The sequence below is a fragment of the Ictidomys tridecemlineatus genome, chromosome 12 (genome assembly GCF_052094955.1).
Source record: "Ictidomys tridecemlineatus isolate mIctTri1 chromosome 12, mIctTri1.hap1, whole genome shotgun sequence".
In the NCBI taxonomy this organism is placed as follows: Eukaryota; Metazoa; Chordata; class Mammalia; order Rodentia; family Sciuridae; genus Ictidomys; species Ictidomys tridecemlineatus.
Window position 1 is genome coordinate 49,696,532 of NC_135488.1, and position 26,749 is coordinate 49,723,280.

General features: G+C 34.5%; 1 protein-coding gene and 1 non-coding gene across 2 annotated transcripts in view; both read right to left on the minus strand.

Annotated features, from left to right (window-relative positions):
- Kcmf1 (potassium channel modulatory factor 1) overlaps positions 1-26,749 on the minus strand; it is a 76,601-nt gene that overhangs the window by 16,687 nt on the left and 33,165 nt on the right. The window contains exons 2-3 of the mRNA XM_078028931.1: positions 17,016-17,183; positions 13,564-13,703 (exon numbers count right to left, since the gene is read on the minus strand). Of these exons, the coding sequence (XP_077885057.1) occupies positions 13,564-13,703; positions 17,016-17,183 (308 nt within the window). The remainder of the gene's footprint in view (positions 1-13,563; positions 13,704-17,015; positions 17,184-26,749) is intronic.
- Trnaa-ugc (transfer RNA alanine (anticodon UGC)) lies at positions 7,381-7,452 on the minus strand. Its single transcript has one exon. It is a non-coding gene; the product is annotated as a tRNA-Ala (tRNA).

Genomic DNA, 26,749 nt, shown 5'->3' on the forward strand with positions numbered 1-26,749 from the left:
AGTTCAAAGCCATCCTCAGCAATTCAGCAAGACCCTAAGTAAATTAAGCAAGATCCTTTCTAAAAATAAAATATAAAAAAGGGCTAGGGACATGGCTCCTAGTTTAAAAACCAACAACAACAACAACAAAACCCTATCAAGAGATAAGACCACCATGTGATGATGGAGTGATGCATCTACAAGTCAAAGAATGTCAAGGATTTCTGGCAAGCCAGGAGCTAAAAGGAAGACATAGATCCTCAATCACTATATGTCTGTTGATGAAGGTAATCTCCAGGCCCTAAGTTCTTGAGGACAGGGACATTCCCTCCCCCATCATCTCCTATAAGGAAAAAAAGAAATGTGACTATTTGAAAAATGTGCATTCGTCAAACAGACATGAAATCAGTCCCACAAAAGCAAGCTTTTAGTCAATACTTTGTTGTGGGGCAATGAAAAAATGGCCAAAAAGGGCACTGTTGCCATGCTGAAGTGATGATGTGCATCCCCACTTGTGATCCTGTGTCCCAATTTACCTGTGGGTTTGGTACCATTATCCCCACTTTAGAGATGAAGAAACTGAAGTTTGGGAAGTTAATGATGGTTATCCAGCGATATCTGTCTTCCAGAAGACATCCATATGAAGATAGAGACACAGGGGTAGCCATGAAAAGATGAATACAGAAACACATCTATAAGTCAAAGAGTGGCAAGGATTGCTGATCAGCAATGGTGCTGAGAACAGTCATGGAGCCAACTCTCCCCAAGAGACCAGTCTTTTGACACCCTCATCTTGAACTTCTGGTCTTCAAGAATCACGAGAACACATTTCTGTTGCTTTAAGCCACCAAGTATGTGGCTCCTTTTTTCACAGCAGCCCTAGCAAACAAATACACAGCCTTTCATACTATCAAGAAAGTATAGGAAAATTTTTTGTTGTTGTTATTTTGAGGATGAAGAGATGACAATCAAGAAGGCTTGGAGGTGTGGCTCAGTGGTAAAGCTCTACTAGCAGGCTGAGTCCCTGAGTTTGATGTTCAACACTATCAAGAAATTAGCATAGTTCTTGCCACCTTGAAAGTTCACATACATGATTTCATCTCTTTTTAACAATTAGTGCAGATTTCTCAATATTTCTTCAAACTGCAACACAATACATGTCTCTCTTTATGTAGTTTTTCTCTTAGAATTCAGCTCAAGAAATGTCTCTGGTTTCTAATGGGAGATTTTCTGATCATACTAAACAAATTTTTAACAGCTTCTTTCACAGAAGAGTAATGACCCAAAAAGAGCCATCAGAATTTAAAAACAAGATACAAAACACCTTGAACTTTAATACTATAATGCTTATAATTAGAAAGAAAAAAGAAGAAGCAACATTATAGAGCTAACCAATTCCAAGGTCAATGATAACATTCAGAATGATGGGGGAAGGTTGTATAAATCTTCTTTACATGTGATTTAGAAAGTCCTAAGAAGTTTAAGATTTGGTTTTCGTTTTTATTTATTTTTATTTGTTCTTTTTAGACATACATGACAGTAGAGTGTACTTTGACATTATAAATACATGGGGTATAACCTACTCAAATTAGGATCCCATTGTGGTGGTTGTACATGGTATGGAGTTTCACTGGTGGTGTATTCATATATGAACATAGAAAAAGTTATGTTCCATTTATTTCACTGTCTTTCGTATTCACATTCCCACCTCCTTTCCCTCATTCCCTTTTGTCTAATCCAGTGAACTTCTATTCTTCCCTCCTCCTTTACTGGGTGTTAGCATTCACATAGCAGAGAAAACATGGGGCTGGGGATGTGGCTCAAGCAGTAGTGCGCTCGCCTGGCATGCGTGCGGCCCGGGTTCGCACCACATACCAACAAAGATGTTGTGTCCGCCAAGAACTAAGAAATAAATATTAAAAAAAAAATCTCTCTCTCTTTCTCTCTCCTCTCTCACTCTCTCTTTAAAAAAAAAAAAAAAAAAGAAAGAAAACATTCAGTCTTTGGTTTTGGGGGGATTAGTTTATTTCACTTAGCATAACCATCTCTAGATCCATTCATTTACCAGCAAGTTGTAAAGTTACTCTTTTTATGATTAATATTCCATATATACCACATATTCTTTATCCATTCATCTGTCAAACGGCACCTAGGTTGGTTGCATAACTTAGCTATTGTGAATTTATCTGCTATTGTGAATTGACCAATGTGACTGCATCACTGCATTATGCTGATTTTAAGTGTTTGGGGTAAATGCTGAGGAGTGGAATAACTGGGTCAAATGATGGTTCCATTCCAAGTTTTCTGAGGAATTTCCATACTGATTTCCAGAGTGGTTGCACCAATTTGCAATCCTACCAGCAATGTATAAGTGTACCTTTTTCTTCACATTCTCGCCAACATTTATCATTACTTGTGTTTATTTTTATATATACAGATATAGACAAAGATATACAGGTATATAGATATAAATATATATTGATAGTTGTTGATAGACCTTTATTTTAATTATTTATATGCAGTGCTGAGAATCAAACCCAGTGCCTCACACATTCCAGGCAAGTGCACTACCCAGCCCCTCATTACTTCTATTTTTGATAACTGCCATTCTGTGTGGAAAGGATGGAATCGAAGTGTGGTTTCAATTTGCTTTTTTCTAATTGCTAGAGAAGTTAAACTTTTTCGTATATTTGTTGACCTATCATACTCCTTCTTCTCTAAAGTGCATGTTTATTTTCTTTGCCCATTTATGGATTGGGTTATTTGTTTTGTTGTTTTGATTTGGTGTTAAGTTTTTTGAGTTCTTTATATACTCTGGAGATTAACTCTGAGATGCAGGTAACAAAGATTTTTTTCCCATTCTGTAGATTCTCTCTTCACAATCTTAATTGTTCCCTTTGCTATGAAGAAGCTTTTTAGTTTGATACCATCCCATTTATGGATTCTTGACTGTACTTCTTGCTCTTGAGGAAGTCAGTTTCTAAGCTGATATGACAGAGTTTGGGGCCTACTTTTTCTTCTAGTAGGCACAGGCTCCTTGGTCTTAACCAAAGAGTTGAGTTTTGTGCAGGGTGAGTGAGAGAGAGAGAGAGAGAGAGAGAGAGAGAGAGAGAGAGAGAGAGAGAGAGAGAGAGAAGAGAGAGAGAGAGAGATATTAAATTTAATTCTGTCACATATGGAGTTCCAGTTTTCCCAGCACCATTTGTTGAAGAGGCTTTCTTTCGCCAATGTATGTTTTTGGCACTTTTTCTAGTATGAGACAACTGTATTTATGTGGATTTGTCTCTGTGTCTTCCATTCTGCACCAGTGGTCTTCATATCTGTTTTGGTGTCAATACCATGCTGTTTTTGTTACTATATCTCTGTAGTATAATATAAGGTCTAGTATTGTGATGCCTCCTACTTCACTTTTCTCACTGAGGATTGTTTTGGCTTTCTGTGCCTTTTATTTTTCCAAATTAATTTCATGACTTTTTTCTATTTCTATGAAGAACATCATTGGAATGTTAACAGGAATTGCATTCAATCTAAATAGTGCTTTTGGTAGTATGGCCATTTTGACAATATTAATTCTGCCTATCCAAGAACATGGGAAATCTTTTCATCTTCTGAGATCTTCTTCAATTTCTTTCTTTAGTCTTCTGTATTCTTCATTGTAGAGGTCTTTTAACATGTTTCCTATACAAAAATGTAAACCCAGGAGTATGCTGATGTCTTGGGAATTCACAAAACTGGAAATAAAAATAACTCCAAAAGAATCAAAATTGTTCCATTTCTTTATGTTGTCCATAATTCACTCTAGAGGTAAGCATCCATCTTGGCTGGAAGAAATCTCCTATCTTAAGGTCTACTCTATCTTCAGTGGGAATAGTTATATATTCTACTTGTAGATTTTGAGGGTAAAAAAAAAAAAAGAAAAATAGAAACTGTTTTAAAGATGTAAGAAGCTGAAAACACTGGGGCACAGTAGCACATGCCTGTAATTCCAACAACTCTGGAGGCTGATAAAGTCTTTGTCATCACTAAACTAATTTAACTGTATTAGAAATAATACAAACTCACATAATTCCAGCAACTTGGGAGGCTGAGGCAAGATTGAGGCCTACCGCTGCAACTTAGTGAGACCCTGTCTCAAAATAAATAATGGGGAGAGGGGTAAAAGCTGAATGGGACAGAAAGTGACCAAACACTAGCTACTAACAATTTTAGTGAAGAATGAGAAATGAACTCCATCAAAATTAAAGTTTGAGTTATTTACCCCCCCCCTCCAGTAATGGAGACTAGATTCAGTGGTATATGTACTGAGTCACATCCCAAATTCTTTTTGTTTTCTAACAGGGTCTCCCTAAATTGCCCAAACTGGCCTCAAACTTGTGATCCTCCTGCCTCAGCCTCCCAAGTTGCTGGAATTATGTGTTTGTGTTATTTGTACTAAGTTTAAATTAGTTTGATGATAACAAAGCTTTGTATTTTACTCTTCTCAAAGTCATAACCAGTTTGTCAAGCACAGCTGAGTTTGGTAGAACATCCTAGAAAAAAAATGATCTCAGCCATGAATGTTGAGGTTGAAATCTTCAAATAATTCTTGTTTAACCAGTATTTTTTTAAACCTGAGAGACGGGGCAGGAAAAGAAGGGGTAGTAGGAGGGAAGAGACAAGGCTGGAGACATTTTTTTAAGGTACTGGGGATTGAACTCAGGATTGAACAGGGGATTGCACACTCAACCACAGAGCCAAATCCCCAGACCTATTTTGTATTTTATTTAGAGACAGCTTCTCACTGAGTTGCTTAGCACCTCATTATTGCTGAGGCTGGCTCTGATCCTCCTGTCTTAGCCTCTGGAGCAGCTACAGTTACAGGCATGTCCACCACACTCCACAAGGCTAGAGACTTTATAAAAAAACTAATGAGTTACCTAATTACAACTTGTCAACAGTTGCCACTGAGCATCTTCAGTGTATACCACCTCTAATACAGGTCTTCCTAAAAGTCCTGCAACACATTTCTATGCACTGACTGGAAATCAGCTGTCTGGACACTGAACCAGACAAACCAGAATTTCATAGGACAGAGAAGAAAGCTTTTTAGTTTGATACCATCCGTTTATCGATTCTTGATTGTACTTCTTGTTCTTGAGGAAGTTGGTTTCTAAGCTGATAAGTATGATAGAGTTTGGGGTCTACTTTTTCTTCTAGTAGTCAGATCACTGACTGAAAAAAAAAAAAGAACTGCAAATGAAGGTCTCTAATACCTGCTTAGCAGATATTACTTAGCATCTCCCTTCGTATCAAACATACTTGCCACTCTGAAAACTGTCTTGTTCATCTTGCCCTATGGGATTTTATTTCAACACAAAACAAAGTACAGAGCAATAAAATCCCTTCCCTAGAAGCAAGAGAACAACATATTCTCTAGTATTAGGCTCAGATACTAGGCCTAGATTCATGGAAAAGATACTATTACTTTATTCTCATAATAACTTAGATGATTTCTTTCTTGGTTCTCATATCATCTTAAAGAATTTATTTCTTGTAGAAATAGCTTTGCAAGTACTATGATATATAGATACAGGGTTACCCTAAAACAAATATGGAATATCTAAACATTTAAAATAATATTTAAAACATAAAGTATTACTATCTGATTTTAAGCAAGTAAATGTGCTCAATACATATCATTTTTAAACATGCAATTCAAACAAGTTCTAAATACAGAATAATTATTTGGTAGTGTCTAGCATTCGTAAAGTTCTGGGTTCTATCCCTAGCATTCTCCCAACACCCCTCCCCCTGCCACACACACACACACACACACACACACACACACACACATGCAATGAAAGGTACAGATAGTAAGAAGTATTATACTCTGATTCACAGTGTCTCCAACTAAATGCAATTGAGTAATGTTAATATGGTACTCTTATTTTGGCACTATTGTTAAATAAAATATTTCAACAAAACAATTAGTTAACACTCTTATTAAATAAAATATTGTTAGTTTACAGAAAAGCAGGAAGTATCCAACTGCACACTTTGATAAAGACTGTAAGCAATTAACAATCAATCAATGTCTATTTTTTCTATATCTGGCTTTTAAATGCTTATCTTTTCTGATTATTCAATTATAAAAGAAAAATAGGTGACATTTATAAATATTTAATATATAAATAATGTATAAACAATATTTTAAGAAAATATATAATGTAAAATTTGTACAAAATATATGATATATATAATACATATATGGTGGTTCAAACTATTATTTCTCCTAATAAGGAAACATATATTGACAGGTTAGTGCTATATATCGACATACAAAAATTCTATCTTGATAGACAGCTAACCAAGCACTACATCAATGAGGCACACCCTAAACTCCTCTCCCTAATAAAATTCCCTAAAACGTCTTACCACATCAGTATTATTCAAACACAATACCACTATGCTATTTCAAAATTAAACTCAATTTCTTGCAAACACATAAAGATTTTCATTCAAAAAAGGAGCAAATGAGGACTGGGGCTGAAGCTCAGTGATAAAGGTCCTGGGTTCAATCTCCAGGAGCAAAAGGGGAGGGAAGGAAAAGTAGCATTAAAATGTACCAAGCAAACCTAAAAGGCTGTAGACTGGTCTAACTCCTTTTCTAGAGCGTAATGAAAACAAAGAATAAATAACTGAAATAAAAAATAAAAAGCAAAAAGGTCCCAGCAGTGAATTAATACAAAACTGCTGTGATTATAAACAGAATGTGTTATAATTGTTTACAAGTAAGCCTAAAGTTACTTTTACCTCTTAATCATAATTATTTACTTCCTTATTTTATATTAGTGTCTTATAGTATACATAATGGTGAAAGTCACTGTAGAATATTCATATATGTACATACATGTACACATAAGATTCATTCCACTGTTCTTCCCTTATCTCATCAATCCCAATCCCCTTTCTCTACTCCACTGATCTTTCATTTATTCATTTCACATAAATTTTGAGGTCTACTAAACAAAAAACTGAAAGGATTACTTATATACCATTAATTAAATGTATAACACGTTTCATTCCAAAACAGAAACCCAAAGGCTCCTCTTCCAGGGGTTGGGGGTGGGGTGGAGTGATATTACTGTGGTTTATATCCAGGGGCACTTTACCACTGACTTACATCCCCAGTCCTGTTTATTTTTTATTTTAAGACAGGGCTTGCTAAATTGCTGAAGCTGGCCTCAAACTATCGTCCTCCTGGCCTCAGCCTCCTGTGTTGCTGGGATTATACCCATGTGCCACTGTGCCAGTCCCAAAGGCTTTCTAATTAGTTGTAGTGCCAGTTACTTCAACTGAAAGATTTAAGAAAAATTCCAGAGGAGCCATCATTTTTTATATTATTTATTTTTTTTTTATTTTTGGGTGTGCTAGGGATTGAACCCAGGGTCTCATGCATGCAAGGCAAGCACTCTACCACTGAGCCACATCCCCAGCCCTCAGAGAAAGCACTCCTAATGCCATTCTTTATGCTGTCAAATAGATACCAAAAGAAAGAAAAGCTTTTCCAACTTGTATGTCTCTTCCATAATCGTGACCCTTTCAATAGAATCTTCATATTTGCAATATTGTTTGACCTCTCCTGCTGACTTCAATCGGTTGATGGATTTGGATATTGTGCTTTCTTGCCATAATCCATATTCCAGTCAGTTGTCCCAACCAACTAAATTGTATATTAATGATGTATATTAATTTTTTAAAACTTGGGCTTAATTTTAAAAGTACATTTTTTATCAAATTTGATGTTTACATAGATTACTTGAAACTAATAACCTATCTATACCATCCTAGGTTTTTCTTTTTAACTAGTAAAGATCTTTACTACACATTCTATGTCAGATGTTGTTTTTCATGGTATCTGCTTTTGAAGGATCTTCCTCTTCCTCCATACCCTCAGAATTAAACCTCTTAATCTTAAAGAGGCAGACACCTTGTGGGCCATAAAGTCTCTAGTTAGACAAGGACTACAACATTGTTTTAAAAATTATCCTTCAGTAAACTTTACTAGCTCTGTCAACTCAGTAAACATTTACGATGATGACAGTGATATTTTCAGCGATTCATCCTCTTGCTTCTAAATGTTCCAAAAGGATGCTGGCTAAAAAAATGTTACTCTTGAGTCCTACAAGGAGGTGCAAATTAGGGGTCTAGAGGACCAACAAAGGTAGTAAGGGAACAAAATCAAGACAGTGAATTAGGCATTTGAAAAAAAATGTTAAGAGAAACAGAAAAGGAAACATAGCAAGTTGTCATGTGAATATAATTGCCCACCCAAACAATGTGATTCAGGAGTCTTGCTAAGTTGTCCAGGCTGGTGTCAACTTATAATCCTCTTTCAGCCTCCCAAATCACTGGGATTACAAATGCATGCCACCACACACAGCTATGAGTCACTCTTGAGCTCCATAATGCAAATAAAAATGTTTGATTTACCACAACTAGAAAAACAGTGTGGAGTAAAGGGGGACACTTTGACATTTATATATAATTGTAACACATGAAGTCCAGAAAACTTCACCTGAAGATTTCTAGAGCTGAGAAGCAAATTCCACCAAGTAGTAGGATTCAAAATCAACATACAAAAACCAATAGCTTTTCTATGCACCAATAATTAATCCACCAAAGAAATCTGGAAAACAATTTCATTTACAACAGCAACCCCCCTACCCCCCAAAAAAATACAACCTAGGAATAAATCTAACCAAAGAGGTGAAAGACCTTTAGAATAAAAATTTCACAATATTGAAGACAAAAATAAAAGATACTAGAGGATAAAAAGACCTTCCATGTTCATGGCTAGGCAGAATTAATATTGTTAAAATGGCCATATTATCAAAAGCAATCAGCGGGCTGGGGTTGTGGCTCAGTGATAGAGCGCTTGCCTAGCACATGCTGGGCACAGGGTTCAATCCTCAGCACAACATTTAAAAAAAGAAGGGGTTGGGGATATAGCTCAGTTGGTAGAGTGCTTGCCTTGCAAGCACAAGGCCCTGGGTTCAATTCCCAGTGCCAAAAAAAAAAAAAAAAATGGGGGATGGAGCCCAGGCTCAGTTGTAGAGCGCTTGCCCAGCCAGAGTGAAGCACTAGGTTCAATTCTCAGCACCACATATAAATTATAGGTCCATTAACAACTAAAAAAAAAATTTAAAAAAAAATAAAATAAAAAGCAATCTACAGATTCAATGCTATATCCATCAAATACTAATAACATTCTTCACAGAACTAGAAAAAAAATTCCCTAATATTCCCTAATATGGAAGAAGAAAAGACCCAAAATAGCCAAAGCAATTCTGAGCAATAAAAGCAATGCTGGATGCATCACAATAACAAATTTCAAATTATACTACAGAGTTACAACCACAAGAATGGGATCCTAATTAGAATAAGTTATATTCCATATATGTATAATATTTCAAAATATACTGTCATACCTAAAAAGAATAAAATAAAAAATTAATTTTAAAAAGAAATACAGATAGCCAAGAAATACACACAAAAAAATGTTCAACATCTTTAGCATTTAGGGAAATGCAAATCAAGATATCACTGAGATTTCATCTCACTCTAGTTAGAATGACAATCAGCAAGAATACAAGGAATACTAAATGCTGGTGAGGACATGGGGAAAAGGTACATTATACACTGTTGGTGGAACTCTAAAATGAGTATAACCACTAAGGCAATCAGTTATAGAGTCTCCTCAAAGCCTAAGGAATAGAACCACTGTATGGCCCAGATATACCACTGCTGGTATTTTTCCAAAAGAATTAAAGTCAGCATACGAGAGTGACATATGTACACCATGCTTATATCAACACAATTTACAACAGCCAAGTTATAAAACCAGCCTAGCTATTGTCAACAGATTAATGAATAAAGAAACTATGGTTTATATTTATATACATAATGGAGATTTATTTAGCCATAAAGAACAAAATTATGTCATTTGCAGGAAAATGGATGAAATCGGAAAATATCGTGTCAAGCAAAATATGCCAGATTCAAAGTCATGAGTTATATGTTCACTCTCATATGTGGAAGCTAGAGAGAGAAAAAAAAAATTTAAAGGAAATTCAGGAAAACACAAGGGAGACCAGTAGAATTGAGAAGGGGGGTTCGGGGGCAGTGGGGCGGAGTTAGAAAAAGGAGAGGTGCTGGGAATTGAAGCTGATCAAATAATTTTATGCATTTGTATGAATATGTTACAATGAACCCCACTATATTCTTTGAAGTAAATTAAGGTAACTTAATCAAGAATTATACAGCCATTTAAAATTATTTCTCAATCAGCTTTTAAAGACAGAAAATAAGCAGAAAAGAAATAATGTGAAATATTAGCCCAAATTTACACATAAAACTTAAGATTATCTTAATATATAGTATGATTGATGCCTGGAATAAGTATCAAGATTTTAATATTTGCCCCTGCCTAGAGAAATCACAGGATATTTTCATTACTTTTATTTTTTATAGTTTGTGTTTTCAACATTTTCTGTTTAAAAATTCACTCTATTTATAAGTTGATAAAATTTTAATACAATCCTGGGCTGGAGCTGAACCTCAGTGGTAGAGTACTTCCCTCGCATGTGAGGCACTGGGTTCAAATTTCAGTACCACATAAAAACAAATAAATAAAGATATTGTGTCCATCTACAACTAAAAACTAATTTAAAAAAATTAATATAATCCTAATTCTATAAGTCCTTTAGTGCACCAATATTCATTTCACTTGTCATTTAGTTTTTCTTTGGAATACTTCTTGATTGTCATTTTCTGCTTTTATCATAAAACATCTTAAATCCTAATGTAATCTAATATAAACATTCAAAATGTAAAAAAGAAAAAAATGGCATTAATTCTTTAATGAAGGTTATTATGAAGGTGAACTGGATGATATATGTAAAGATCTTTTAAATAAAACACAGTTACATCTTTTAAATAGTAGCTATAAATTTTTTTATAAAAGAAGGAAATAAAAACATAACAAGTTGCTATGTGAATATAATTGTTCACAAACAATGTGATTAACTCTATTTTTCCTCACTTGCTACATATTTGTACATACACACAATATATATAAAGATATAATTTAGTAAATACTGTTACATAGTACCAGGACAGTTCTACCCTTTTTTCTTAAATTATTGAGACAGAGTCTGCTAAGTTGCCCAAGCTGGCATGTTAGAACCATTAACAGGTTTTGTACATGTACAGAAAGGTATGTGTGTCATGGGCACCAATTCTTCAGAATGGACACTAGCCACTGAACCATACTTGAATACTACTCTTGCTGAAATGCCAATTCTGGCATTAGGATATGACCCACAGATTCAAAGAAGCAAAACAAAAACATGTAACTTTATATCAAAGATCCTGTCTGCTTGCCATTTTTTACTTTAAAATGAAGAGGTATGGTATGGGTCGTTACAAAGGTAAGTAGTACTCAAGCCAAGGCTAAGGGTGAATGAGGAGAAAGAAATCCTTTACGTATTTCATAAAACCAATATGAAAAATTAGAATGGTGACTGTTTAAGCTATGTACCAAAAGCTTAGAAACTCAGTGAAGGTGAATAACTGAACACAAAACCATTTGTAAATGGTGGGTATTTAATTTTCAAAGTGTGTATCAGATACATTGAAATATAAATTAATTTTTGAATATTTGTTTTCAGGAAAAAGAACCGGCAAAGTTGCTGGGTATTAATTTTTGATTTATAAAAATAAATAATCTGTTTTTCACCCATGGAAGGGATTTTGTTGGTACACTACAATTAATATGTTGCTACATATTTGTACAGGCACACAATATAATGATAAAATTTAGTAAATATTGTTGCCTAGTATTTCTCTTTCCTTCTTCTCCTTCCTCCCCTTAGTCCCTTTTCTCTACTTTATGGGTCTCCCTTTGCTTTTCCCTTGAGATTTCCCCCATACACCTTTCTTCTTCTTTTTTTTTCTTTTTTTTTTTTCCTCCTTTCTAAATTTCACATATGAGAGAAAACATTACCCTTGGCTTTCTGATTTTGGCTTATTTAGCCTAGCATAATGATCTTAAGTTCCATCCATTTTCCTGCAAATGATATAACTTCATTCTTCTTTATGGATGAACAAAATCCCATTTTGTATATGAACCACATTTTCTTTATCCTTTCATCAGCTGATAGACACCTAGACGGGTTTCATGGAAAGGATTTAAATCTCCACTTAATTCTCTAATTTTGTATGTGAAAAACTAGGTAGTTGTCCTACCCAATGGGGTAATGAAAGTACTACACTAGGAACTATTGGCTTATAATTATCTTAAGAATACAAAAAGGGAACCTCCTGCTCCTCCCACCTCTTGCCTTACTGTATCTAGGTAATTAATGTGATAACAGTGCTCTGAGGCTCCCCGAAGTACAAAATGAGAACATTTCTGACCTGTAGACAATAAAATCTGGCTTGAGGACCATAAAAATAAATTCACCAATTGTTTAAACTATAAGTTTATGACAATGTTAAGCACTTACCTGGTGGTGTCCATGAGAATAAAGGTAAATGTTTTAGTCTAAATAAGAGAGTTGTAACAGAGTCAAGGAGAGACCCTAAAACCCAGAGGGTCTCTGGCTGAGTTCAAATACCTGCATGTCCTTGAAATGGTACTTTATTTGTTCCAAGTACATGGAGAGGCTTATTAGTTTATATATATGCAATTGTTTGTACCAAAATTCCTCAAATTCATTACCTATAGTTCCATATACAGTCTTCATTTACCTCTTATTGGCAATAGTAAAGAGGTGGGAGAGAGACTCTTTTGTGTATATTCATTATTTCTTGAAAAAAACTCCAAAAGGGAACTGGGGTTGTGGCTCAGTGGTAAAGTGCTTGCCTAGCACGTGTGAGGCCCTGGGTTCAATTCTCAGTGCCGCATATAAATAAATAAAATAAATGTCTATTGACAACTAAAAAATAGATATAAACTCCAAAAGGCTTTTAAGGTAACACTTTGTGTATTATTCTGTGTCTCTGACTTTACATTATTGAAAAAGATTAGGAAGGAAGAATTGAGGGACTGCATAGAGTTCTTGCTTAACAAACAAGATTTGATCTGATAAAAAAACTAAAGAAGTCAGTGATCCACTACAATGAGTGGACAATGGATTACTGTTTAATATACAACCATAGATTTTTAAATATCCTGTTAAGAGTTCCTTATATAAGAAAAATGAAGTTTGTAGTAATATGAACAATACTTAAAAAGAGATGCACTGAAGGTTGGCTGGGATCTGTTCAACCTTTTCACAAAGCATTTAATAAAGCTCTTCTGAATTTGGCCAAGACTTCATGCTATGCTGTCAGCAACACAGTAATTAAAGGTTAAGATGAATAAATATCATATGAATGCAGCCTCCTCAAGTTGTAAAATTTCTGTTAAAAGATAATTTTAATAAATATAAACACTATCAATATACTAAGTAAGAGATAGATGATAATGACCTTACTTTATCAATATTAGGAATAACATTCTTCACAATATCATTTTAGACAAAAGACTGCTTCACATACCACTTCTGTTGATGTTTCTGCATGTTCAGAAGTAACATGTTCTTGAAGAGATGTCTCTGTGTAGCCCATTTTTCCACAATAGGGACAAGTAAAAGACTGTGGCTGCTCTACAGAGAAAGCTTCCCCACCATAGTACAAATCTGAAAAATACAGTAGAATTGAGATATAATTATTAATAGATTTTTAATATATAAAAAATAACCATGTTACAATAAAGAAAAAAACACATCTGAATTATCCACCTCACTCTGCCATGGAGTGCTTAAATCCCTCTTTGTTTACATTTCAAACATTTTTATTCCCACAGGGCAGAAGACTACTCTTCCCAAAAATTCTTTCCCTAGATAACCTACTACACCTGGCAAAGAAAACAAAGCAAACTACTTTCTCCCTGCTACAGTTTGAAAATCCCCCTAAGGCCCATGTGCATAAAGGCTCATTGACCAGCCTGTGGTGCTAGCGGGATGGGTCATTGAGGATGTGCCCTTGAAGGGAGGTTTGGGACCTTAGCCCCTTTTTCTTTCTCTTTGCTTCCCAGCTTGTCATGAGGAGACTAGCCTCCTTCACTATGTGTTCCTGCCATAATGTGCTCCTGCCAACACAGGCCCAAAGCAAAAGGGTCAAATATCCACAGACTGAAACCTCTGAAACTATGAGTCAAAATAAATCTTTTCTCCTTTTAAATTGATAATCTCAGTTATTTTGTCACAATGAAAAAAAGCTAATGAACTCCTCTTCATATAATTTTGAAAGTGATCATTCCACATGTGTATCTAATTTAAAAGTAATTAATTTTTCCTTCTCTCTCTACCTTCTGTGGCAACGATAATATCAAGATAAGATTCAGGAAAATGTTCTATATACAAGTACTCAGAGGGAAAGAATAGACCTCTATGATCAATAGACAACTATCAGATGCAACTATTTGTCTGAGGAACATAAAATTCTTAGAGCCGAAAGTATCCTAGGCATTCAATTTTTGTGGATATGAACTTGAATAGGGTACTACCACAATATACTCTGCCCAAATAAGTTACAAAAACACTACCCAGACAGAGTCTGTGGGAATAATCTGTTTGCCTCATTAGTTTATCTTAGGAAATAAGTCTACTTTTCTCCACTTGTAGCACAAAAGAAAATCAAAGTATATTTAATATGCTGTACTACTTCACTACAAAGAACTGAACCCAGGGCCTCATGCAAGTGCTCTGCCACTAACCTACATCCCCAGTGCCCTACATATTTCTTTAACATTAAACAGGCCATATTTAAGAGAATAGCATAAGATAACTTTTATAAGAAGAACAAAATGGAAGTGTTCACTACATGATACACATTTGTTTATTCTTTAGGGGCTGTAAACTTTCTAAATATATATATATCATTTTACATATATATATATGTGTGTGTGTGTGTGTATGTAAATATATATGAGAGAGAGAGAGAGAGAGAGAGAGAGAGAGAGAGAGAGAGAGATAGATAGATAGATAAGACAGTTTATTATGATAACAAGATTCACCAGGCAAATTTGGGGCAGTTGAGAAGAAAGAAAGAAAGAATATGTATATAAAAAGAACAGAATTTCCTCACCCAATAAAGGATATCTATCAAAAACCCACAACCAGATGGTGGAATGAGATGGATATCTCATTCTTCATACATGTACCTGAAGTACATATATAAAGACACAAATGGTGTGACTCTACTTTGTGAACAACCACAGACATGAAAAATTATGCTCTACATTTGTACTAGGATGGAAATGCATTCTGCTGTCATGTATAACAAATTAGAATAAATTTATTAAAAAAAATTATATCACTGGTAAAAGACTGGATACTTATTCCCCCTAAGATCCAAGATAAGGGTGTTTACTCTTGCCACTTTTATTCAGTATTTTACTAGAGAATCTAACCAGAGAAAATGAAAGGAAAAAGTAAAATGACCTAACTATATCTGTAGATGACATGACCTTGTTTATAGAGAATCCTAAATAATCAAATAAAAAAACTATCAGAATTTCAGCAAAAGTGTAGGATACAAGATCTATATATAAAAATCAATTACTTTTCTATACATTTGTAATAACTACTCCAAAATAAAACAATTTTTAATTATAAAAACGAAAAGAAAAAAAAACACTTTGGAATACAATTAAGCAGGTGCAAAATGTATGCTGATAACTATAAAACTTTGTCAAAAGAAAGTATATACCTAAATAAGTAAAAAAGATATCTATGCTCACTGGCCATCAATTTAATTACTATTAATTATTATAGTTATTAATATTATTAAGACTCTCCAAACTAAACTACAGATTAAATACAATCTCCATCAAAATCCCTGGTGGTTTCTTTACAAAAACTGACAAATTGACCCTAAAATTCACACAAAAACTCAAGAGCCAAGAATAACCAAAATAATCCTAAAAAGGAATAAAAATTGGAAGAACCACACACAATTTCAAAACTTACTTTAAAACTATAGAAGTAAAGATAGTGTAGGCCTGGCATAAACAAACATACAGACCAATGGAAAACACTGAATAAACAGAAATAAACCTCATTAATGGTCAATTTACTTTGAACAAAAGTACCAAGACAATTCATTGGCTAAAGAATAGGTTCTTGGTGCTCGGGTTATGGCTCAGCGGTAAAGCACTCGCCTTGCAAATGCAAGGCCCAGGGTTCGATCCTCAGCACCACATAAAAATTAAAAAAATTAAAAGTATATATATATTTTTTAAAAAGAATATATTCTTTAAAAAGAACAGATTCTTTAATGATGCTGGGGGCAACAAGATATCCAAAAGAACTGGATACGCAAAAGAATAAAGCTGACCCTCTACCTCAACTCCCTATACAAAAAATTCTGCCAGGAAGTGGTATGTGCCTATAATTATAGCTACTCAGGAGGCTGAGGCAGAAGTATCCAAAGTCTAAGGCCAGTCTCCATAACTTTGAAATGCAAATCAAAAGCACTTGAGATACTACTTCATATCCATTAAGAAGGGCTATGACCAAAAAAAAAAAAAAAAATACTAATAACAAGTTTTGGCTAGGTAAGAAATTACAGCAGAAATATTATAGTTTTTCTTATAGATGAACAATGACCCCTAATAAATTGTAGAAATAATCTGCATTCTAATAACTAGACCAAGAACTAGTACTTCTGTGCTGCTGCTGAGAATAGTTTGATTTTATTCCTTCTTTATTAAAGCACTTTTCTATTTCATACCTTGCCAGGTATGTATTTATTGAAATGGCTTCACAAAAAAGTAAACTATGATTTAGAGACAGAAATACTTAGAATACAATGGCACAATTTATTTTTAATGCATTTTAGTCACCATATTTGCCATTAAAGATAGTTTTAAAACATTTTGCCTTTGCTTCTTCATGCACACATAAAATTCTAAATGACCATTTATTAAAATTTTTTTAAACACTTACCAAAATCTACTCTTGTTAATATGCACTGCATTGGGTGGTCAGTTGTATGCCTTGTTGTTGTTGCACCACTTTCATAACAAGATGCACAAAGATCGTAATCGTAGCAAATTAAACACTTGTATCTGCGACCTCGAAAATTGCCTTTTAAACATGCATCACAGCTGACACCTATAAAAAAAAATCCTTAATTAGCAGTTATTAAAGGTCACTTTTCATTTCATTTTTATAAGTGTTTAAGATTAATTTTACCCCAAGTATCCCTTCCAAATGACTAAAAACAACATAATAAAATGACATGGGAATTTCCAGCAGTATGGTATATAGCAAATTTATACTCCAAATAAAAATAACTTAAAAGTCTGGCATGGTGGTGGACACGCCTGTAATCCCAGCAGATCGGAAGGCTGAGGCAGGAGGATCACAAGTTCAAAGCTAACCTCAGCAACAATGAGTCACTAAGCAACTCAGGGAGACCTGTCTCTAAATAAAATACAAAATAGGACTGGGAATGTGGCTCAGTGACCAAATGCCCCTGAGTTCAATCCCCAATAATCCCCCCACTGGCCAAAAAAAAAAAAAAAAAAAACCATAAAATGTGAAAGTCCCTCAAATGTCGTGATAGGTTAACAAGAGAGTAAAAACCAAGGTAAGGAGAAACTGGTAACTAAAGTATTAAAAAGAGCTTTCAGCCCAAGAGCATTTGCCAAAGCAGGTAAAAATCTGAGTTGAGATTTTTTTCCACACATTTTTTTTATTGGAGTCTTCTAGTCATTTATAATGACAGGATTTGTTGTTACATATTCATACATGCACACAATATAACAATATAATTTGGTCAACATCACTCCCTTGAACGTGTCCCACACACACACCTTCACCCTCTTAGTTCCTTTCTTGTTTGGAATTTTTGATTTTCATGTTTCTTTTCCTTTTTCCTCTCTATCTTTCACATATGAAAAAAAAAGCATAAAATCCTTGACCTTCTGAGTTTGACTTATTTCACTTAACATAATGATCTCTAGTTCCATCAGTTTTCCTTCAAATGACAATTTCATTTGTCTTTATGGCTGAGTAAATGAGTTTAGATTTCCATAGCATTGTAGGACAAAGAGTAAGTAAGAAACAAAGATTAAAAGCTGGTAAAGGTGGGTATGTATAAGAAGTTTCCTCATAAAACTGAGACCTTAATATACTCTCAATATATGGGTGAGAAATCCTCCTAAGGTAATTACAAAAATTCCTTTAGTGAAGCTCCCCCATTCCCACATAAAGGATAGGCAGGGGGGGATAACAACAACAACCAAAAAAAACCTTAAAAATTTTAATCACAAAGCAGTCCTCTTACAAGTTTAGAGGCCAAATTATACCATTTTTAAAAACCTGAGTGAAGAATTTAAAGTTGCCAGGTGTGGTAGCACACTCCTATAATTCTAGTAACTTGAGAGGCTGAAGCAGGAAGTTCCCGACGTCAAAACCAGCCTAAATTCTGACAAATTAGTCAGAATTTGTCTCAAAATAAAAAAAAAAAAAAAAGGGGGGGCTGAAGATGTAGCTCAGTGGTAAAGTGCCCTTGGGTTTAATCCTCAGTACCCAGCCCCCACCTAAAAGAATTTAAAGCCCATCTTTATTAGTATTGCCACCAAGATCTGGCAGGAATAAACTTCTGAGGAATGAGTAGGCTTTAACTCAGCAAGAAAACAGAATAAATAAAGCTACCTCAGAAAGAACTAACAGAACTAGCAGATTCAGATTGTCACAGTTCATACCAAAATTGGATAACAAGTAACAATTCTTAATACATTGAAAGAAAGAAGATTGAAGAGGCAGCCTGCAGATCTACAAATGAACCAAAGGACTTCAAATTTTTAAAAAAAACTTAAATTAAAAGTTAAAACTCAATGGGCAGGTTTAACAGTATAAAGTCTTTTACTTATGTGTGATATGCCTGTTTATGCAGAAAACCCACACATAGCCAAACTACTAGAATTAAATATTAAGCAACAGTTCTAGGCACCGATTAAGAAAACATGATTATTTCACTTTAAAAGAGAAAAACTATTATTAAATAATATCATTTATAATTCTGCCTAATCAAATTCCAAGAAAGTAAATTAGTGATTAAATTAGTGATTATCAGAGATTAGGAGTTATTATTTAATGGTTACAGATTTTTGTTTTAGATAGGTGATGGAGAAGTGGAACTATCTGGAGCTAGATATGTAGTGATGGTTGTACAACAATGTAAATATATTTAATGTCCCTGAATTGCATGCTCAAAAGGATTAAAATGTTAAGTTTTATGTTGTATGTGTGTGTATATATATATCCCACACATTTTACAATTTTAAAAAACAGGCCATTTGCAATAGCATTTTTAAAAATGCCTATGACTAAATCTAAACAAAGATAGGAATTCTTAGTAAAAAAAATTCTAATCAAAAGAATTTTTTGTGGAACATGATAAACTGGCTCAAATTTTTAAGCAGATTACAAAGGACCTGGAACAGTCAAGAGATCCCTAAAGAAAAATAAAATGAAAGGACTTGTTTAACGTTCATCAGAACTGCAATAATAAGTACAAAGATGAATAATAAAGCTGTAATAGTTACAAAAGAATGACCCTGGAATAGAGACAAGTCAACCTATGGAACAAAATACAAGGCCCAGTAACAAATGCACTATGTTGAGGACTGTTTCATGACAGCAACATCAGTACAGACCAGGGGGGAGAGCAGGGAAGGAAGACAGTAAATGGCATTTGAAAGGTGATTACTCATATTGGACCCATATCCCAGACTCAAAAATCAATTCCACATGGTTTAAAAACAAATGCAAACAAAAAATGGGGGGGGGGGTCCAGAAGGCAATATTGAAAAATACTTTTAAGAACTCAAAGCAGGAAATGATTTCTTAAATCAATCTCTCTCCCCATTGCTCCCCCGACAGTCTATATCATAATAGATTCAACCACAATAAGACTTTTTCTTCATCTTTTAACACTCCACAGTAACTGAAAAGACAAGGTCCACAAACTAATTATGTACAATATACATATCATACATAACAAAGTTTGTTATACATTAAGAACTCCGAGCCAAATTCCAGCAGCTCCGGAGTCTGAGGTAGGAAGATCCTAAATTCAAAAGATCCTAAATTCAAAGTCAGCCTCAGCAGTTTAGTAAGACCCTGTCTCAAATTTTAAAAAGGGGGAGGGGTGGGGGTGGGGGAGGACTAGGGTTGTGGTTCATTGGTTAAGCACCTCTGGGTTCAATCCCTGGATCCTTGGTACCAAAAAAAGGAAAGAAAAAAACTTCGATGAAGGGCCTGGGGATGTGGCTCAAGCAGTAGCGCGCTTGCCTGGCATGTGTGCGGCCCAGGTTCAATCCTCAGCACCACATACAAAGATGTTGTGTCCACCGAAAACTAAAAAAAAAATAAATATTAAAATTCTCTCTCTCAAAAAACAAAAAAACTCCAATGTATCAATAGGAAAATGACTAACACCCAATTTTAAAAAGGCAAACTGTCAATGAGTACTCAAAGAACAAACACAAATATCCAATTAACATATAAAAAAGACAATCTCCCTACTCACCAAAAACATGTGGAAATAAGCCTGACATGGTGATGTACACCTATAATCCAGTAACTTTGGAGGCTTAGGCAGGAGAATTACAAGTTCATAACCAGCCTTGGCAACTAGTGAGGCCATCTCAAAATAAAAAGAGGTGGAAGGTAGTTCAGTGGTAGAGCACCCCTGAGATCAATTCCTATTACTTTATAAAGAAGAAAAAAGTGCAAATAAAACCATGATGAGCTATCATTTCACATCTGAAAAACTAGTAATCATATGATATATGATACAAAGACCAAGACTGAAAGAAATGGTTTGGGGAAGCAGTTCCGTAGTAGAGAAGAGTCCCTACCCAATAGATGCAAAGTTCAACTTCCAGTAACACCACACACACACACACAAAAAAAAAAAAAAAAAAAACAATTACAGAAATAATTTAGACCTTGCTGATAAACGTATACCTCAGTCAAATCACTTCAAACAAATTGAACATGTATACTTTCTATGATATTATAATTCATTCTTAAATATATTCCCAGAGGAATCTTCTGCATGCACATCATGTAATATGTTCTAGTTTCTTGGGTTGAAAAAAATCAAGCCCTATCCCCAAGGAGCTAACATTTTAGTGGGTGATGAACAGCATAAAAACAAAGTAGATTATGAAGCTACGGAGAAAAACTGAGCAAAATTTAGCTTAATATAAAAAGGTAATATTTGACCAAGAAGATGATATATTTCCAAGTTTACCTATTCAAAATAGCTTCCATTCATGACAATGCTTTAAGAAGAACACTAAAAATATTGAACAGGAATAAATGTCTATTTAATTACTGGATATAATAACCTTGACAAATATACTATGAGTTTAGATGCCAGGAAAGTAAAACCAGTTCTGCACACTAACTTATTTAGTGTGTGGCCTGTCTGACATTACTCTGTGGGTTTGCCATGGTATAGATCCTTACTGACATATGTAAATAAACAAAGGCTACGGTAATTGTGCGTGAGGCGGCACTACTCAATGTCAATAAAAAGAAACTAATGGTGCTTGTCCCTTATCTATTCTATCCTTCTGATTTAATTTGAAACCATCTAAATGGTTCACTAAATGGTTTAGGTTTTACTTACAGCCTAGCTTGTGTTAGTCAGCTTTTTGCCACTATGACCAAAATAGTTGACAAGAACAACATAAGAGAAAGAAACATTTATTCTGGACTCACAGTTTTAAGAGGTTCAGTGCACGGTTAGCCAACTACATTGGTCTGGGCCTAAGGTGAAGCAGAACATTACTACAGAAGAGCATGATGGAGGAAAGCCACTAAGCTGATGGCAGCCAGGAAGCAGAGAGAGAAGGGAAGGGACCATCAACAAATAGTATTCCAGGCCATACCCTCAGTGACCTACCTACTCCAGTCACACTCTGCCTACAGATGGTACAGTTACCACCCAGTATCTGCTCAAAATTGTTCTTATATCAAGTGAATTAATCCACTGATTAGGTTAGAGCTCTCATAATATAATTATTTTACCTCTAAACATTCTTGTGTTATCTAACATATGAGCTTTTCAGGGACGTATCATATCCAAATCATAGCACAGCTGAATCTAGTAATAATTAAGTCTTTAAATAACAAGCCTACCCACTCTACCCCCAGCATTGTGGGGATCAAATCTATGGCCCTGTATACACAAAGCAAGCATTCTATCACTGGACAGGCAAGCTCAGCCAAAAAAGAGGTTTTTGGCTGGGGGTGGAATTCAGTGTTAAAGCATGTGTGAGACCATGGGGTTCAATCCCCAGGACCCAATTCTCCCCACAAAATAAAGAAAAAGGAAACAGGTTGTTTTGTTGTTGTTGTTTAATTTATTAACTATTTTTGTGGTATCATTTCTATATGTATGTTTTCTAGATGCTTAAACAATGAAAGACATATGACTCAAGGTCATTATTTCTAATACAAACATTAAAATTTTCAACAGTTTTCTCAAAATACAAGTCAGATTTTATAATTAATGAGGCAAGAAGTCTAGACAGGGGTGTGTGTGTGTGTGTGTGTGTGTGTGTCTATGTGTCTGTCTGCTGTCTTTTCTTGCTCTGCTTATAACAGCTGTAAATCCTGTCCTTCAATTCCTTATGTAGTCACAAACTTCTTGTGTCATTTCCCCCCCAGCACTTGGGGATTGAACCCAGGGCACTCTGCCACCAAGCTACATCCCCAGCCCCCCCCCTTTTTTTTTAATTTTGAAACAGGATCTCACTAAATTGCCAAGGATGGCCTCAAATTTGTGATCCTCCTTCCTAAGCCATCTGAGTACCTGGGATTACAGGAATATGCCAACACACCCAGCTAATATTTAATTTTATAGAAGACTTCATATTATCTTTGACATGAAAGTCTCTAAATGAAAGTACAGAGGCATTTGCCACAGTTTCTCAACAGCAGCCTACTCTCTACTCCATGCGCACAGAATCACTCTCTCTCATTTAGCTTTGAGAAAGACATCAGGTTTCCCACTTAAAACAGTCCCTTCTATGTATATCTGTAAGAATTTATGTCATTTTATGGAACAGAATAACAAAACTTGTTCCTTTAGTGTTAACTACAGGTAACTTAAAAGTTTCTACTAAAGAAAACAAGTTAGCTCTTTGCTCAAGTCTCTTGATTAACAGAAGTGGTAATATCTGGAGCCTCAGGGAAAGCTGAAACAGAGTAAGTTGCATATGTAAAACTATTGATTCCTTCACAGAAAGACTTAAGTTGCTTCTGATGAGAAATCAATAAGTTATATTTAAGATATTAAGAATTAAAGTTCCTATAGAAAAGTATTGGACAGAAACAAGTGAAAATATTTGCAATAAAGTTTTGCTTTGAGAGTCAAGGCTGGAAGACCACTGGTTGTCTATTCAGCACTGAGATCTATTAGATTAAAAATAATTGTTAGGGTTAGGGTGGTGGTGAAGAGGAGCTGCCTAGCACCAAAAAAAAAAAAAGAAAAAGAAAAAAAGAAAAGAAAGATATAGGCTCCATGTACTGTTTTCCTGCAAAACCTGAGTTAACCAAATAATAAAATATGCAATTTGTTGTTTTAATTATATAGCTTCAGTCATACCAAATTATAAGGAAGTTCAGACAATCTCTAGTTTGAAAGTGGTAACTAGCACAAGCCAAATAATATGATGATGATGCGATATTTGTGATACTTTATCTGATCAAGTTCATTTATCTTGCTAAGAAATATGGTTTAACCCCAATTTTGACATGGACACAGGTAAAATCCAAATAAAAAGACCAGTGTACATTTGACATGTCCTACCCATTATATCTGAACATATTTCTATCCTAGACATTTTACCTTATATTTAGCAGTTCTGGAAAATAAATACATAAAAGCTATAAATAAAAATCAGAGAGAAAGAATGTTCCCTCTAGTGGGAACAGATTTTTTAAAAACCACTGAAATAATATGTAAAAATATTTTTCTTCCAAATTTATTTAAAGAAAAAATGAAACAAAGAGGTATTTATTGGTTTACAGTTTTTTAAAGGGGAAAACCTGACAGGCACAGTAGCTCCTGTTACCCCAGCAACCTGGGAGGCTTAGCAGAAGGGTTGCAAGGCCAGTCTCAGCAACTTAGAGAGACCACATCTCAAAAAGTAAAAATAAGAAGAGTGGGGATGTAGCTCAGTGGTAAAGTACCCCCACTGGATTCAATCCCCAGTACCAAAACAAAAATAAAATAGAAAAAAAAAATAATAAATAATTTTAAAAGGTGAGAATTTTAAAATTATTTATTTTAATAATTTTTAAATTATTTATTAAGATAATAAATAATTTTAAAAGGTTGATAATATCAGATTGTTATCTCTTCAAATCCCATACATCACTCAAAGTTTGACTTTTCTAAAAAGAATGAATATTGTGTATACTACACAATAATCGTAATATTGAAAACTGCACAAAGAAGTTATACTATTAAAATAACTTTACAAGATAATTTTCAAGAAAAGGCTCTTTGCATTTAGGCAGCTATAAACTCATGCAGCCCTTTGAAGAGGACCTCAGATGAACATGAAAGCAATTAAAGAAATACCTAAAATTATGTTGCTTAATGAAGAAAGTAAAAGAATATGTCCAGAAGTGAGTTTGCAAGAGGAAGGAATAAAAGACAAATTTTAAAATACTTCATAAGCTGGAATCCTAAATTAGGAGTAGAAAGCTTTTCCCCCTTCTATGTAAGAACTGCAGGGGAAATAAAAAGAAATGATATCTTGGAAAAGTAAAGAGTAATTTTGGGGGTTTGTTTCTTAAAGAAAAAAATAAAGTACCTTAATTATTTTTAGAATTAGAAACAGAACAAAATCTTATATATTAAATATGTATACAATTCTGTATATTTATTTTTAAAAATGCATGCCATTTTTAAAATCGGGTGCAGAGACCCATACAAACAAGAAAAACATAAATGAGGATGGGAATATACAGTAGGGAAGAATAAGATAGAGCAGAAAGGGAGCCAAACAGTTGAGAAAAATATTAGAAAAAAGAGAAGCTTAGTAAGTAGGCTTTGCAGTATATGCTCTTCCACTTAGTTTTCTTGTGCAAAACTCTGATGCATTCATTCAGCAATTTAAAACAACCCTTTCTGTACTAGGAATCCATTTTTCTATATTTTCTTTTTACTCTCAGGTGAATTCTGGAAGATTTGTGATATAAGGAGCATCCATCCATCCATCCTTTCCTTATTTACTAAGTATCTACTAAGTGCCAAAATACAACAATGTATTTGCTGAAGGGGACTAAAAATGTAGCTCAAGAGTTAGGGTGTGTGTTTAGGATGCACAAGGCCCTGGGTTCAAGACCTAGTTCTACCAATTTTTTTTCCCCCTGAGGATAGAACAGAGAATTTTTGCCACACAGAGCTTATATCTAATTTGTATTAGTAGCAACTTCGTTATTAATTATATGCCAGATGATTTACATATATTACTTTATCAATCTTCACTGAGTCAAGAAGTAGGTAAAGAGTGTGATGAAATTTCTTCTCACTAATGATTCAAAGTCAGTTCAACTCTGCCCAAAAAAGTAGATGAATAGAATAGCTGGATATTATATTTAAGGAGTTCCTTACAAACTTGGAATTTCTTGGTCTATTGGTCAAATACTTTTAAACTGATTTTCTCCAACTATTTAAGGAGGAAAGGAAGAAACTTCTGAAAACCCTAATAAACAGAACAGAAAACATACTATTTGCTTAATGTTATTTGTTTAATGATATTTGAGCTAGAAATATCTGCACATGTATCTGTAATAGATTCCCAGTAAAAGTAAGGCACAAGACAGCTCTTTCTACAGTAGTGGAAAAAGATTTGTCCTGGATATGTATTAGAAGATACTGACTTGTCCCAGTCTCACCCTAATGCAACACTTCCTACCAAGCAGTCCCTCAGTATCTCTTTTTCAGAGCAGTGCCTCAAATACCACCTCTTTAAACACTGAAACACAACATCAGGAACTCCCTATACAAAGAGTGGTTATTTCAAATCTAGTCTATCAAAAAAACACCATCAACAAGAACTCAGTAACTTTCTCCTCTTTTCCAGGCTAACCAATTTAAAATATAACAAGTCCTCCAAAATCTTACCTTCAATGTTACATTACTTTATATCTGCTCCAGTTTCTCCACAGACTTTAATGGGACTTACTTAGCAGACATAAAGCTCTGTACAGGTTCAGAAATAATTAACAAAAAGAATGAAGCTATCACTTAACTCATCTTAATTTTCTTCAATTAAAAAAACACAAAAGAGGAAGCATAATAATCTCTTTATGTTGCAGGACTATCATAGGCACATAAACATCCATTTTCCTCCCAAGGGCATTTCAAATAAAGTAGGATGTTGATTATTGTTAGTACTGTACCTCAGCTCCAAGGCCATTCTTCAGGGAGAGGAAAGGCTACTGGTATTAATTCTGTGGTGGCAGGAAATATTACAAAGCATTCCCCCTGCCCCAAAATGTCAATGATACCAAAGTTTATTTTTTTTTATTTTTTTTTAATATTTATTTTTTAGTTTTCGGCGGGCATAACATCTTTGTTTGTATGTGGTGCTGAGGATCGAACCCGGGCCGCACGCATGCCAGGCGAGCGTGCTACC